This window comes from Quercus suber, unplaced genomic scaffold (assembly GCF_002906115.3).
Source record: "Quercus suber isolate HL8 unplaced genomic scaffold, Cork oak 2.0 scaffold_390, whole genome shotgun sequence".
Lineage (NCBI taxonomy): Eukaryota > Viridiplantae > Streptophyta > Magnoliopsida > Fagales > Fagaceae > Quercus > Quercus suber.
The window spans coordinates 515,818-531,857 of record NW_027069842.1 but is presented as its reverse complement, the minus strand read 5'-3'; the positions used below and the strand labels follow the sequence as shown (position 1 = coordinate 531,857).

Below are 16,040 nucleotides of genomic sequence, written 5' to 3'. Positions count from 1 at the left end.
CAAATGTTTGGTTGTTAATTTTCCAATCCAAATAAAATGATAAAGACGATAGTGATGTAGTCGCTCACCAAATTTGGACAAATTACAAGATCTTTCAATTATTGTGTAAAAATAAAATTATATCTTAAGGGTATTGATAGCACGACAAGTTCTTTTAGTCATAGATGAGTGCTTTTGAAGATTTTCATTTCAGTTGCAAGTACTTTATTCTCCTCAAACAATTACAGGAGTTAGCAATAAATTTCTTGCAAGTCTAGTAAGCAAGTGATTTTATTCACCTTAAACCAATGGGTAACAATTATATTCATGAGGATTAAAAAAGAAATACTCATTGAGCGTCTCAATTCTGATTGGGTCTCAAAACAGGCTTAGAATTTTCTCTTAAAAACCCAAGATCAAGTTCGTTCATTTTTATATGAGGATTAGAAATCTCGGGCTCTAAGATTTGATTCCCAACTCTGACACGAAGACATAATTTTTCTCCTCATACTAATTCCTTTAAATCCTACTTTTAGACCTCCACTCGTTCCACTCAGTAAAATGTTGTCACATATTTTACATTTGTAAAATGTGTGGGCATGAATGTGCGTGTGCACAGCTTTATCCCTAATCAGATCATCATGTTATGAGAATGAAAATAATAGTAAGCATGAAAATTTTCCAAACAATGTACAGAAACACAAAATCTATTCTTCTATATATCCTGTTCAAAATTTACATGACCTACGATTCTACAGAAAGCTATACTAAGTGGATGATGTATTCTAGAGGGCACAAACAATGCCTCTACCTGTAGTATCAAGGATATAAAACACAAAAGTAAATCAGGCATTTTTCCAAACATGTGTATGGCACTTTAAAACTCAGTTTCAATAATCAATTCAGCTGCTGCACCCATTGCACCTAACCCACCAATTCCCAGCAGGGCCATAGCCAATTCTTCCTCGTTCCACTGCCTTAATCCTTTGCTCAGCCTCTTTAACACATCCACATTCACCTCTAGCAACCACATTCGCGCGCAACCAACCATCAAGCTCACAAATCCTGACACGTATGCCCGCCAAGTGGCACAATCACAACCAAGAGAGATTTTTCCATCTAGTGCACTTGCAAGAAATTCTAAGTGGGCCCCGAGAATCTTTGGCCGCCGGTGTGATGCTGGCGATGATGAGTCCACTCCCCAAGCAAATGTACCACAAAGCACAGCAAAGTATGCCAGCGCATAACCCCCTAGCATCGCAACCATACCTCCAGATTCTCCACCTTCCTGCCTGAATCCATGGACTGATAGAAACCAAGAAGGAAGAGTTTCTTTGATCAAGGATTGCACCAAACTTGATCCACCAGATATCCAAACTAATGATGCCCCAAGTGAAGCTGCAAGTTTGACACGTGTCATTGCTGCAGCAAGAGAAACCTGCCCATATCTCATCCCATACTTGGTCTTCTTCAATTTCTCCACTTTATCTTTAGGCAACCCACTACTTGCAATATCTCTAACAGAGAGAATTAGAATAGAGACAATTTCTTCTGTCATGAACATAACATCTCTGATAGACCGATGCACTCTTAAGTAGAGAATTCCAGGGGCAACTGGAGAGATCCCACCTGAGAAGTGCGAGCCAAAGCCATGGCCAAGGAGGGCACCTACACCACCATTGCTGTAAATGTGGGAGGAATTTAGCCCAAGGGTAGATGTGAAGCAGGTCTTAATAAGCTGGACCACAGCATCACTGTTATGGTGGAAAACAGTACCAGAAGCAGAGAACACAAAATAGTCACCCCAACGCTTTACCTTCTGGGCCCATAACGAGGCAATGATGGCCATGCATGGCCAGGGGCAACCAGAAGCAAGGGAATTCAAGGCTGGGCCAATCATTGTGAGGAAGCGTTCACTGGATTTATCAAGTTTATAAGTTATTGTGAGGCTTACTAGGGCAGCCAAGGGTAAAGGAAGCGTCGCAGGAGAGCTCCCACCTGCAAACAAAGCAGTTGAGATATCTAACATCAACAGATTGATTTGTTGAACCCAAAATTTCCTGTCCCACATGTATTAAAATTACAGGCAACTGCAGAAAAATAGAAGATCATTTTGTGTCATTATTATAGGTGTTTACCCATATTACAATAATATATTGATCATTGATGAACCCTTTACAATACAACCCATACATTTATATAATATATGACATATTATGTACCTCAAACTCCAGAGTTGCAACTTTCACTGAAAGACACTCAGGATAGAATATTTAATTTTGTCATGGGGGCAGAATGAATGGAGATTATTCATAACATGTATTCAACAGATAACAATAATAATCCACATATCTAGAGAATAAAAGGACATACCTACAGCAAGGCTTGGGACATCAACACCGGTAGCAGCTAAGATTTTCTTAATCTGTTGCTCAACAGTAGACAAATTCGCAGCAGGACTTGGCCAATCAGTTCCATTCATAAAAGCTGGCTTCCATATGCCCCGTGTTACTTCAGCTGAAAAGTAGCTCACCATGGTGGCCAACGTAGCCGGAAGAAAATCAGCAAGATCTTTGAGTCCTGAGATTAAGAATGTGAGGGGCTTAATCAACAATCTAACAACTGCACTTAACATCCAAAAATTTAAATAAAAAACAAGACTAGGCAACCATTCCCAAAGGTCCTTTTTCTTTCTGTCCTTTTTTCCCACTTTTTCATAAAAACACCAACTTTAGCAAATTTACCATGAATTTTGCCAAGATTGTGAGCAAATTTTTGTAAATAAATAAATATTAAAAAACTAAGGAAAATGAAGTTAAGGCTCAACTCCAGACATCCAGGTTCAGTGATTTTGCATATAGATTTGCTTTAAAACTCACATTATTACAATTAATCACCTCTAACCCATCAATAATGCACTTGACTTGTTAGTCTGAAGTTCTTGTGATACTTTTTATGCCTCCTTTAAACTAATGCATGAACATTGAATAAAATTTGAAAGCATTTAATCATTCTAAGAGAATTGAATAAACCTGTAGCAAGTTCACGGGGAGAGACTCTTCCATGGGCACATGCTGTAAGAGCAGCATCAAGTACAAAGGGAGTTGCCTCCAGAATATCCCATGCAGGCACTTGGAGTCTAATCGAGGCATCTTCAGTCCCAGATACTGATGAATTGCTGCTTCCTGAAGCTGAAGGAGTTAAAGGCTGACCAACTCTATTTATTTTTCGAAACATCATACTCAGTAGTGCATCAACTATCTGATGAACAGGAGTCCCAAGGACAAGACCAGAGAGGGTGGAAGCAATACATTCTTGATGCTGCTGGTACCAGCGCTTTAATTTTGGAAAGGTTTCCATAAATATAGGTTCTACAGAAAAAGTTATTAATCTAGAGAGTCTTCTGGATTTCATCCGATCCCTGGGTAATCTTCCAAAGGAAGACAATCGTGAGTTCCGAACCAATAAGAGATATTCAGGACTTAGCTGGGATCCCACTGGTGGCGCATCTCCCATCACATGCTCAAGAGGTGGATGATTAAACCTCCATAACTTCAGCAGAAGTGTAAATGCATTGCAGAACACTGCATGACAAGAGAGTTCTTCACCTGTTGTAAGAGTCCATGGCGCAATCGGTACACAAGACCCAAAAACCTCACAGATGGGCATCAATGCACCTGCAAGCAATGGAACCTGGCAATAAATGGAAACCATCATCAGTTCAGAGAACATGAAGCATTGGAGTTATTCATTCTTTGTATGGTCCATTCACACTACACTCCTTTTGTTTAGATTAAGTTTCTTTATTTATATTCACTCGCTGTGTGTGTGTGTGTGTGTGTGTGTGTGCAGGGCAGAGGAAGGAATTTAGCCTTGCTGGAAGAGAAGGTGCCGGAACTAATCATGACTCAATTTTCCAGCAAAACTAGTTTGTACCAGTCTAAATTGTTGGCAAGGTATTAAAACCATAATCATTTCAACAATTCAAACAATTTATTATCTAAAAGTTTATTAAAATGATGATACAAATGAATTGAGGTGTATAACAAATATTCTAACCATTGGCATAGGGGCGTGTGTGTGTGTGTGCGTGTTTTGGGGGGGCAGGGCCAAGTTTTTGTTCGTTCCACAATCATAAAGTATTTAGACAGTCATGTACTCTCTTCCTCTCTCTCAAATCTAAAAACCTGCCCAAGTCCCACCCCACCCCTTTTACCAGACAAGATCAAGGAGAAAATTTCCTCCAATTGAACACAATTCCAATGACTAATCTAATACAGTCTCCGCATACATACTCAGTAGAAAGATTTAAAGTGCAACTCACCAAGCCATGTAAGGAGAAAATCTGAACACAATCCACATTTGATATTCCAATAAGAAGAACATTCAAGAATGGAGCACAGATGATCAAATGGCTATCACTGCCAGAGTAGTCAGCAGGAACTGGAGGCGATAGCAGGCTTGTAATAAAAATAATGACGTGCTCCTGCAAACAAATAAAATCATAACTTCAATGGATAAAGCTAAGGGTGGTGGGGGGAACAAACTTATGATGCGATAAAGCAGATAAGTAGTCTGCTCTTCCATGAAACAACAATATGGCCTTTACTGTACTACCTGTACATTCCAACCACGAATTAGAGACGCCCCACAAAGAATGGTAGCGGCAGATATCTTCTCATCATCTGAACCATTGACCGCAATTTCAAATATTTTCTCGATTTCTGCTAAGCTTCCATCAAATCCATGAGCTTAAATTCAGTTGCCATACCACTGGGTAAATTTACAAAATAGAGCATCTGATACACCTGGCTTCAGGAAAAAGAAGGGTTTAACTGAAGACCAGGTGATAGTCAGGAATTATAATAGTTAATTAAACAGCTACTACCTTCAGCATATATATGTACATATATATACTACACGACACACATGCATATGAATGTATGTGTGTACTAGTTATGGTATGTAGGTATTCTTTTATATGGAACATTATAGTCAGCTTAAGAAAGCCTTGTCCCAAAAAAATATGGACAGCTCATGATGAATGGGCATAAGTTGTGTGTATGACTTTTTTTATTAGTAAGTTTACACACGCACTTATCAAAAGGAAAAAAGAAGTTTACACACACCCAATGGGTTTTGAATCCATGACCTTACCCTCCACCCTTCATTATGGAGGGGGGAGGTGCTATTTGAGCTCATTAGCAAGTTGTATGTGACTCTTTAAGTCTGATGAAGGATGTCTTGAACCTAGACAACTATTAGTTGAAAATCCTACTCCTCAGTTCAATAAGGGATCAGCTACTCAAAAGATACTGTACATGACAGGATTTTTTTTTTTTGATAGGTAACAAAAAAATTTATTGAAAAAGAAGCCAACTTGAGTACATTGGAGATGTACTGTGGGGGCAAAAATCAAGAACCAAGGTTACAATGTCAGAGGAAATTATTTGAAACTAATTTATACAAATTTTTTTTTGGGGGGAGTGGGGAAGGTAAAAGCAAGGAACTTTTTTAGACTGATTGCATATATGCATTTATGCATCTCCTAAGAGGGGCAGGGTTGGGACTTAGAGGTTGGATTTTAACAACCAAGTTGTCACTTTTGATAATGGTTTTTTATGGCATTCCCTAATCCCCATCCCCCTCTTCCTCCCATTTCCCTTTCTTTCTCCAAGAAAAAAAAAAGGAAAAATTATAGAAATAAGAGAAAATGGCAAATACCTAGAAGCTGGAGTGGCAACCAAAGCATTTACCAATGGTGGAGTTAGAGGGGACCCATTCATCAATGATGACCAACCAGATACTTGCCCAGGAACACTACGAGGAACTTGGTTGCTACGTGCATTGACATAGCCTGGCCAGTAATATGCCGATGTGTCCAGTAGATTCCTTGCGATTAATGCCTCAACAATCAGATGTCGCATGTTTCCAGCTGCAAGAAAAAGAAATGGAATATAAGAAGCCTCACAGGTTTACCACAAAAACAAGTATCAAGAACCATCAGGTAAGGGAGGAGCCTTAACTAATTTACCATATTTGCACTGAAGATAAACAGGAAAAAGGAAGAATGAAAATAGAATATAAGCCTTTTGAACTGAGGTAAAAGAGAAATCAACAAATTTCAGGAAAAAAAAAAAAGAGTCTAAGATGAACACAAAATAAGAGAGGCATCATTTATTCAGGTGCAACCAAAGTGATCCAACTCAGCATGATCAACCTGATCTTTTAGTTTAAAATAGCTTCTCTACAGGAAACTCCAAGGAAGAATGCAGAAATCAACCATCAGGTGCATTTGCTTTAAAAAAAAAAAAAAAAATGCCAAGGTGGGCCATCCAGAAACATTGTTTTTATAAATAAAAATTAGGCCCATCAAAAATATTTAACAAATTTTCATCTATTACTTCTTTCAAACTAAAAGCCTCCACAAAATCAAAATTCTGATGCTGAAAAGTAATAATTACTTACAACAGTTCATTGGCATGTCAGTTACACTCACACATTCATAGTGTCCATTACCGACTGGAAGGTTTGAAATGAACATTATTGCTTTGGCAGCAGCCTGATTGGCTACTGAAACAGCATACTGAGGGGGTGTCAACAAACCATCATAATCGCTCAATAACTGCAAGCTGGTAACTAACTCCTTGCACCGTTTTCCCTGAGGCTGTTTCTCTATCCTTTGATTGGTAGGGCTGTGTTCACTTTCATCAATAAGTTCACATTCCTCTTCCTCAATAATATTAGCAACCGCAAGTGTCGTAACAGACAATAACATGCACAAACATGTATCTAGGCGAGGCACAGGACCTTCACTTGAATCCCTCTCCTAAAAAGAAGTAAGATGAAGACAGATCAATGTAAATATCTAGAAACAGTAGTTATATAGAACCAAATGGGAATCTTATTCTTTCTCAGATCCAACTGCATTCTAGTCTCTGACTCTACCTTACAAATACATTAAATCCTGTGATTTGTGGAAATAGACACAAGTGATGTATTTCAATAGTAAAAATGGGTATAGCACTTTGCAAAACCTGAAACAAGGTCTCCACTATATACATGCCATTGTGAAATTATAATAGTTTAGCAATTTAGATATAAATGAGTTTTAGGCACAATGGAATATGAACCATTCTAGTGAAATAATTATGAAAACATCCACTAAGTATAAAATCCTCAGGAGCAACACAATTCTTTGATAATTTTTCACTTCTTGAAGGTGAATAAAGGCACTTCCCATTACCAAGTAGCCAACTTTATCAGTTATACACTATATGTTACACAATTTAGAATACTAGACCAAAATAATTTTTAATTTCTTAGCGAGTAATCATATTCAAAACCAAAAGACTTTCCAATTCCTGGGCAAGTTTAACTAAGGTATTACAATGGCTTGAAGTTGGAATTTTTTTTTTTTTTTCAAATTTATGCAACATATGTACAAGCCATGTGGTAAGTGTCATCCCAAAACCACCACCCCCCCCAAAAAAACAAGAAAAAAAATCCAATAAAAAAGAATAAATCAATGATCAAAGATAAACATTATTTCTTTACAAATCAATTCCTACCCTTTGCACTAGCCGAAGAGCTGCAATCCATAAACCTAAAAATGTGTTGTGCCATGTGGTACCATTAACAGCCTGCAGAGCCTTTACTAAACCTGCAACAGTAATTCTGGTTCAATAATTTTGCTAGAAGAACTTAAGTCTCATCCACTCCAGGTAAATCAAAGACTGAAAGCACTCATATACAAGAATTGACTCCTACCAGTAAGAGTTTCAACAGCACTAGTTGCTGCCACTTGTGATCCATCCAAAGCATCTTCCAAAAACAAATCAATGGGGAGCCAAAGGGCAGACAAACTAGTTCCATGAACTTGATTAGCAGAAGATATCAGAGACCCAGAAGCCATAACTGCATGAAACGCTTGCCCCCACATTGTTTTGCATTCTCTAGATAGAAGTCGACGTGTGTCAGACGTCAACTGCAGAAGGGTCTCTGGAGTTATGTGTTTTGAATTCCTCAAGACCACTGATTTTGCGGAAAGCAGTTGCAGTCGCTGAATGAAACCTCCCCAATGTGATGGCCTACAAAGGGAGAAATATTTATGTCTCAAGTACCTTATATTCAATAAATTTCTCAAAATTCTAACTGGCCACTCTGAATTTATTTAATCACATAACTGCACCAATGTTAGGCTTAGGTTGAACATGACAACCCACTCAATAAACTGCTTACTTTTCTCTTCTCTCTCACAAACAAAACACATTAACATTAAGATGCACAAGAAGTGAAGAGGAAATCACCAGCAAATATAAGTTCTTACATGTTTCGACGTGCCAAGTAAAGAATCCTTGAAGTCACTTTGTTTTGCAAAAACTCTCCAATTATCTCAATAGCCATCACAGTATTTACTTTCTGCAGTCCTTCATTGTGCTCTATTCTCTTCTCACTAAAGCCATCATGACCATCTATTTCCATATCTTGGGACCTCGTTGGCCATCTAGACTTCTTGTCTGGGGTAAGTTCCAACAACCCTTCATCATCCAAAGATGCATCAAGTAACTGCCATACAATGGAAAAGACAAATTCAACAAGAATTACCCCAGGTTCAGACACTTGAAGGCCATATATCTGGGAAAGATGAAGAACGTCATCAATTGATTTCATGATCCTGTAATTTCAATTAAAAGGTATTTTAGTACTTTATTAATCTATAGAAGAAAAAGTATCTGAAAGAACAAACATAAGAAAGACCACTCAAAACCAAGCTCAAGATAGGCTTTCAATATTTTCCTGTAGGTTTATGTGAACAAGAACAACTCTAACATTAAGTTTTCTCTTAATAGAAAGAGAACTTTGCCTTTGTTTGGCTTCAAGGACCCCTTTTTGGAGGTGGGGAGGAAGGTGGGGGGCAGTGGAGGCTGCAACGGAATCTGAAAAATGGTACTTTTTAATGAAAATCTTCTGAAAATTTTTTTTATTAAGATATAATAGAAGATAGACATGATTGTTAATTATCACCAAAGGTAGAAATTCAGTTTTAAAAATATTTTTACTATATTATAGTTCAAGCTAGCATCAAGCCATCAACAAAGAACTTATAAGTACTGAGAAATATTACCGTAAAAATAGTAATAATAATAATAATAAATCATTATACTAATGCGTGCTTTATAGCACTATTTAATATAATTAGAGTTAATAGGATATGGCTTAAAACTGTGAAGAACAGGCCTCTTAAGAAGCGTGTTTTTCATGAAAAACAAATATTAGTAGTACGTGACATTAGAAAACTGCCACTGCTGCATAAGGCAAGTCACCTTACTGGCAAACTAGCAATCTCTAACAACATTAGTCACAAAAATCTTTCTAATTTAACACTCCTTCATGAAACATTAATTTTCTTTGTTGAACTTTTAAGCCAACATTACTTTTGGATATTGCAACATATTACGTTTTGACTATAAAACTGAGCAAGAGATCATCAAGTCATCTCTGCACAACAAAATAAGGGAAAAAAAAAAAATTTGAACCTTACTTATGATAATTTGGACCACGGATTTGAGATGCAAATGACAACGCATGTCGCTTGAGGAGTTCCATATATAGTCTGTATGCTCCAGGCTGGTGCTGCCGATTTGGAATGACCCTGCATAAAAACAAGGTTTAAAGTGAAAAGATGCACATGGTCTGATGGGTGATCAGCAATATTCTTAGAGGCAAAAATAAAGGACACAGTTTAAGTCTTCAACATACTATGACATAAGCCACAGCAATATCCCAGGAAAACAAAAAATTTCTAAATCAAAGAGTAGCACATAAGCAAACTCCGTTACCACCACTCCACAAATGATATTCAATGCCAGTCAATTACCAGATGGTACTACCAAGTAAACAAAGCACAATTGAAGAATAACTATATCCCAAAGATTGTTTCACAAGGAAAGCCCCCCACCCAAAAAGAAAATGGCAATGATAAGGAAAACAATGTAACATACATATAAAAGTCTTCTCAAATAAATAAATACATAAATCTTTGAAACAAAACCAAAATGTTGAAGACTTGAAGCCAGTGAAATTGGACTAAAATGGCATTTCCTCCTCCCATAAGAATGGATAGTCTAAAGTAATAGACTCATAGGTTCAAAACCCATTGGCAGTCTGTCTAACTTACTAACAAAAAAACAAAATTTATCAAGGCATGATTCGTGCAACATTACCTAATAAATAAATAAAAACCTTTAAAAGACCATAAACTTCCATTACTTGCCCCCAAATATCCCAACTAGTTTCACATGTCCATACAATTCAAGCTTCATAATCTTCATACATGCACCCAATTAGGCAATTACACATAATCCTCTACGCACGTACATACATTTAACACAAACATCTAAACATAAAAACACAAATACATACATATTTAACAAAGAGCCCATGCAGGACTCAACACAAGACAGAGAATGGAACATGGTTTGAACTCAAAATTAACTGCTTTGATACCATAATAAATTCAAAAAGTATAGGCACTCGACGTTTTCCACGACTTTTTTGCATAAATAAAAGTGATATCAGCGAGTGACCCATGTTAATTTTAACCATAATTCTAACAACCTAAAAAAGTGACATTGCTCCAACTCCAACAACCTAAAAAAAGTCATGCTGACTAAACAGTTAATTTTAACCATAATTCTAACAATTGAACAAGACATTTATGTATTTCACACCTAGTACAATACCTTAATCGTTAAGAATTAAAAAAAAAAAAAAAAAAAGTGGGAGTGAGAAAGTCACGTGACCTGGTGGAGAGGAGAGAGAGAACAAGCATAGGAGGAGCGATCTTAACAGTCAAAGCTTTCTCGAGGAACTTCCACGTGACAGGCACGTGATTAGCGAAGCAGATGTGAGAGACCAACAAGTGAGCCAACTCCACCGACGGCAGGACCACTCCGGCCGAGCTCAGGCTCGCGCTTAGCTGCACCGCCCAAAGCAGCGGGTCGCTGTTCTTTTCCTGTGCCGATTTCGTCAACTCCAACACTCCGTCCCATAGTCGCTGCCTCTGACGCGTGGCTTCACTCGCCTGTACACTCATCATCGACATCGAGTACTTGTAGATTCTTCTTCTTCTTCTTCGTTGTTGCTTTTGTGGGTTTTTTGTCTATGGATTCATTGAGAAAAAACGGAGAGGAAATTGATAATAAATCACTGTATGTGTTTGTGTTTTTGACTGACAGAAACAAATAGCGAGAGAGAGAGAGAGAGAGAGAGAGAGAGAGAAATAGTCAGTCGTGGAGGGCGCGCTTGTAGGGATTCTTGATGCAAAAATACTATGCGCGTTGTTTTTGTTGACTGGTGGAATGACTTTTTTAAAGAGCAAAATGGATGCGTGTGAGATGAGGGGATTAAATCAAAAAAATTTTAATTTTTTTTTAAAAAAAAAAAAAAAAAAAAGTGTGTTGCTCTCTTCTGTATTTTGTAAAAAAAAAAAATTTAATTTTAAAAAAAAAAAAAAAAAAAAAAAAAAGTGTGTTGTTCTCTTCTGTATTTTGATGCCACATGTGTCTTATTCCTTAAGCCTTTTTCTTTTACATTATGATTTTTGACCTAATCTAACTCCACTCATTGGGTTAATGTCTAATGTGGTGTCCAGTGAATCTCTCACAAGTTTATGAGGCCTACCTGTGTGTGTGATCCACGTGGTGTGACTTGTGAGACACCCACTCTATGGCATTTTTTTTGGTTGTTATGGTATGGACTTTCGTTAAGGCAAGGGCTCCTTGGACAAATATGTGGAATGAACTCCATATGCAAATGCAATAGCCCTTACATTGTCAAGTGAGAAAGTTTAGTATTTTGAGCGTGAAGAAATCTCCAAATAGGGGATTGAAACCTATGATGTTTGGGTTTACAACTCATCATTGTGTGGCCCTTGAAGACTAAGACAACGGCGTACAGGTTTCAAGGTATTTTTGGATTTTACCTTCTTCTTCTTTTTTAAAGTGTGTGGACCTTATAAGAGGAGTCAGAATTCCTCACATAGGAGTAAATAATTTCTCCGTGTTTGAAGCTCTAAATATTATAGAATTTCTTCCCTTTCTTTGCTAATAATCTTCTTTCTTCATCCACATGCTCTGCTTACTCATTAGTCATTTCTTTAAAATATTGGTAACGTTTGTGAAGGGAAAAAAATTAGTTAACAAGTCTTTTTTTTTTTTTTTAGTTGGAGATGTTATATTTGGATGAAAAATGATTTTTTTTTTAAAGCTAAATTTTAGGGAAAAAAGATGAACTTGAGGAAAAAGAAGTCTATATTTTAGGAGTTCTCTTAGGTATTAGAGGTGTTTTATTCTTATCAAAAAGATATTTTAAAAAATGGGCTAAATTTTAGGGGAAAAAATGAAAATACCTAAATTTTAGGAGTTCTCTTTTTTAATTCAAAACAATAGTAGCTATAAATGTTGTAGAAAACGTTTTGTTTTCAAATTTTTATTTGACATTGTTGTCCTTATTTCTGGTGTTGTAGAAAACGTGTGATTTCAATTTTTTATTTGACATTGTTGTCCCTATTTCTAAGAGAAGTCATTGTTTATTAGTGAGGGTATTTTTTGAATCACATAAAAGTTTAGTTCAATAAAGGGAATTTTTTGGAAAATAGTGTGATGTTATTGACCCTAATACTAAAATATTTGAAGGAAAAGTCATTATTTACTAGTGAGGATATTTTCAAACTTGAAAAATGTTCAGATCAAATAGGAGAATCATGTTATAAATAGTATAGTTAAACAACCCAACATATTAATTTATCTACAACCTCTCTCCTTCTCTAACCCATGAATTAAATATTAGTAGCAACATGCTATAGTGGTTAGTGGTTTGCTACTGGTAGCAGAGCACTATAATATGTTGCTAAATTTTATTTCTTTTAGCTTTAGCACCTTTGATATAGCATGTATTTTGGTATTTGAAATATTAAAAATATTTTTTTTTAGCAGTTTTAGCACATTTGATGTAAATGCTCTTAGGGATGTAACAAAATGGGTAGGTTGCCCCCTGTACCCATTTTTGTTTATCCAAAAAAAAAAAAAAATGTCCAAACATCCGCATTGTATAATTTAACCACCCACTATCAATTAAGGTAGATGCAATGCCCCAAAGGGATATATCCATACACTCACAATTCGATGGGTAGCACATGTTCATACATACACTAGATAGAAAGCACAAGTTCAAACATCTACATTTGGATTGGTAGTATCTATACTACTATTTAAGGGGCTACTCCTGTTTGGATCGGATTTTTTTTGTTCCAAAATACCCCTACAACTTATGTTTAAGTAGGGGCAAAACTTGGTAAAAATGCTTCTTTAACTTCCATGTAAAAACGCTATCTACAAAATAGGAACACACTCCCAGTACACTCACGTTGGTTTTCAAACTCAAATTGCTTCTTCTTCAATTCTCTAATTCTCTCAAAATAACTCTCACTAAAACATTACCTACAAAATAGAACTACTCTCCAGTTGGTTTTCAAATTGCTTTATCCACTTATAAATTAAATTCTAAAAAAAGTATTATCTTCTTCTATATTACTATTTAAAGGGCTGCACCTGTTTGGACTGGATTTTTTTTTGTTCCAAAATACCCCTACAGCCTATGTTTAAGTAGGGGCAAAATTTAGTAAAAATACTTCTTTAACTTCCACGTAAAAACACAATCTACAAAATAGGAACACACTCCCACTACATTCACGTTGGTTTTCAAACTCAAATTGTTTCTTCTTCAGTTCTCCAATTCTCTCAATTCTGTGTTATTCTTCTTTTCACCATTATCATCATTGTTAAGAAACTCCTCTCACTCACCTCTTTGCTTTAGATTTCACTACAAACAACAATAACAACAGCAGATAGATTTGAGGTAAGCTCTTTCTGATTTCAATTTCTCTCTCTATTTGGCCATGTTTTGCTTATTGTTTTCCTTAATCTCATCTCATGAGGGATCTCTTCTTCTTCTTCTTCTTCTTCTTCTTCTTCTTCTTCTTCTTTTTGTGTGTGTTTGTGTGTTCCTTAATCTCATTCACTCACCTCTTTGCTTCAGATTTCACTACAAACAACAACAACAATAACAGCAGATAGATTTGAGGTAAGCTCTTTCTGACTTCAATTTCTCTCTCTGGCTTCAATTTCTCTCTCTATTTGGCCATGTTTTTCTTATTATTTTCCTTAATCTCATCTCACGAGGGATCTTTTTTTTTTTTTTTTCCCTTAATCTCATCTCACTAGGGATCTAAATAGCTATACGTTTATGTTTTTCCTCTTGAGAAGAACACGTAATAGTTGATTTTACAGTTTTTTTTCTTTAGTCTTATATCTTTTCTTTTTGTATTCTTTTACTTTTTTGAGGGATTTCTTTCTTTATTTTTTTTTTTTTTTTTTATGGAAAAGTTATGTCAATGTTTTGATGAACACAATAAAGTGAGTGGACGTGAGGGATCTTTTTTTTTTTTTTTCCTTAATCTCATCTACGAGGGATCTGAAAACTTAAAGAATTATGAGGTCTATTTTTCTCTTTGCAGCAAGTAATATATTAAGTCTTGGATTATCGTTTAGCAAAAAAAATTCTTGGGTTATCAAATTATGTGTTAATTTTCTTCTCCATGTGTTGGTTTACCAATGAGAAATTAAATTTATGTGGTAGATTTCGGGAATAGGATAATTATTGCTTAATTTGTAAAAAATGATTGTTTTTATCTCCAATAAAAACTTATTATTTTATATGATTTAGATTCTAAAAGGAAAAACAAATATAGATTCTCCAAAAAAAAAAAAAAAATTAACTCCCACGTAAAATAGTGCCTACAAAATAGGACTACACTTTGTTATCATTATCTATAGGGTCCATTTTTGTAACCCAAAAGATATGGGTTCCAAGCCCAACGAACCCAGAACAATGAATTTGTAGAGAGTGGATCGAAGGTTTAGGCGCTCGCCGCCTTCACGAAGCATGAACTCTTTTCTTTTATTGAAAGGTACTAAGACCAGTTTACAACTGGGGGTGCTCCTCGGCCCATGGCCGAGGAGTTTCTTCCTCCCAAACTCTCCTCTCCCCTTTACACTTGCTCACTTCCCTTATATCTCACCCTCCATTTCTTCTTCCTTCTGTTGATCATCTATTGGCCTCCTTCCTGACCGCCCGTCCCATCAAAGGTCATATCCGTGCTCAAGGTTCACCTGATCGATGTTGCCCTGTCAAGGGGTTCCATCCCCATTAATGCAGCCAGGAGGGTTAGGTGAGCGTATTCAATGCGAGGTGACAGTTCACCTAGGGCTTGCCCCTTCTCCGTACTTCTGTTGCCAACGCGTGGCACCGGGCCCTCTCCTCCTCGGATATTCAAGGAGTCCTTTGGTGGGGTGGTCGTGTTTTTCCGGGTCTCGGACGCCCGAGGACAAGGTCATCCTCGAACCCATCATGCATCCTCGGCATGGCCATTTGGCCTGCTTGGAGTAGGCCAAGGCTACCGATTTTCTGGCCACAATAGCCCCTCAAAATCTTGCTGCACGCATCCTCGGGCGGGAGAAGGATTTTGACATCCTCAGCCTTACCCCCCCCCCCCGTCAGTACTAGGGTCTATTCATCTGCCCAAGGCACGTCGCTGACGTTTCGGAGCACGTAACGTGCCCATCATTAAATTCAGGCGGCTCTGTGCTCCCCACGTCTAATGAGGCGTTACCCATCCAACGGTGGAGTTCGTCTCGCATTTATGGGCGGAAAACCCGCATGGTTCCTCGATTGGGGTATAAATACCCGTACGAACCGCTTCTTCCTGTTTCCTCATTTGTAATCAAGAATTCTCGTGCGCCCCTCCTGAGTTCAGCCACACTCTCACTAGCACCTCCAGCACAAAAGCCTGTCCGAGGAGCTCCTCCTCTTTTCAGTAAGTCGCTCTATCCCTCTCTGAGCTCTCTCTCTACCTTTTCTTCTACTTCGCCTGTTCTTTCTTAGTTCTTTTAGGTGTCAACGGATGGGTAGGTTTAAGAAATACGTCGATACTGAGGAGG

The 16,040-nt window shown here is 37.2% G+C and overlaps 1 protein-coding gene across 2 annotated transcripts; it reads right to left on the bottom strand.

Moving 5' to 3' along the window:
• Nucleotides 1-670: 670 nt before the first annotated feature.
• On the bottom strand, nucleotides 671-11,324 carry LOC112034532 (mediator of RNA polymerase II transcription subunit 33B). Of its 2 annotated transcripts, XM_065760987.1 has the most exons (12): nucleotides 10,785-11,324; nucleotides 9,524-9,634; nucleotides 8,309-8,656; nucleotides 7,750-8,069; nucleotides 7,551-7,642; nucleotides 6,448-6,808; nucleotides 5,704-5,914; nucleotides 4,597-4,711; nucleotides 4,304-4,465; nucleotides 3,012-3,672; nucleotides 2,353-2,559; nucleotides 671-1,977 (listed from the first exon to the last, which is right to left on the bottom strand). In XM_065760987.1, exons 1-12 carry the CDS (start codon nucleotides 11,084-11,086, stop codon nucleotides 857-859), a joined length of 4,011 nt encoding a protein of 1,336 aa, XP_065617059.1. In that variant the 5' UTR covers nucleotides 11,087-11,324; the 3' UTR covers nucleotides 671-856. The 2 variants fall into 2 exon arrangements, with proteins under 2 accessions (XP_065617059.1, XP_065617060.1); XM_065760988.1 differs by lacking the exon at nucleotides 10,785-11,324 and having other exon boundaries at nucleotides 8,309-8,547; nucleotides 9,524-9,636.
• Nucleotides 11,325-16,040: the final 4,716 nt, after the last annotated feature.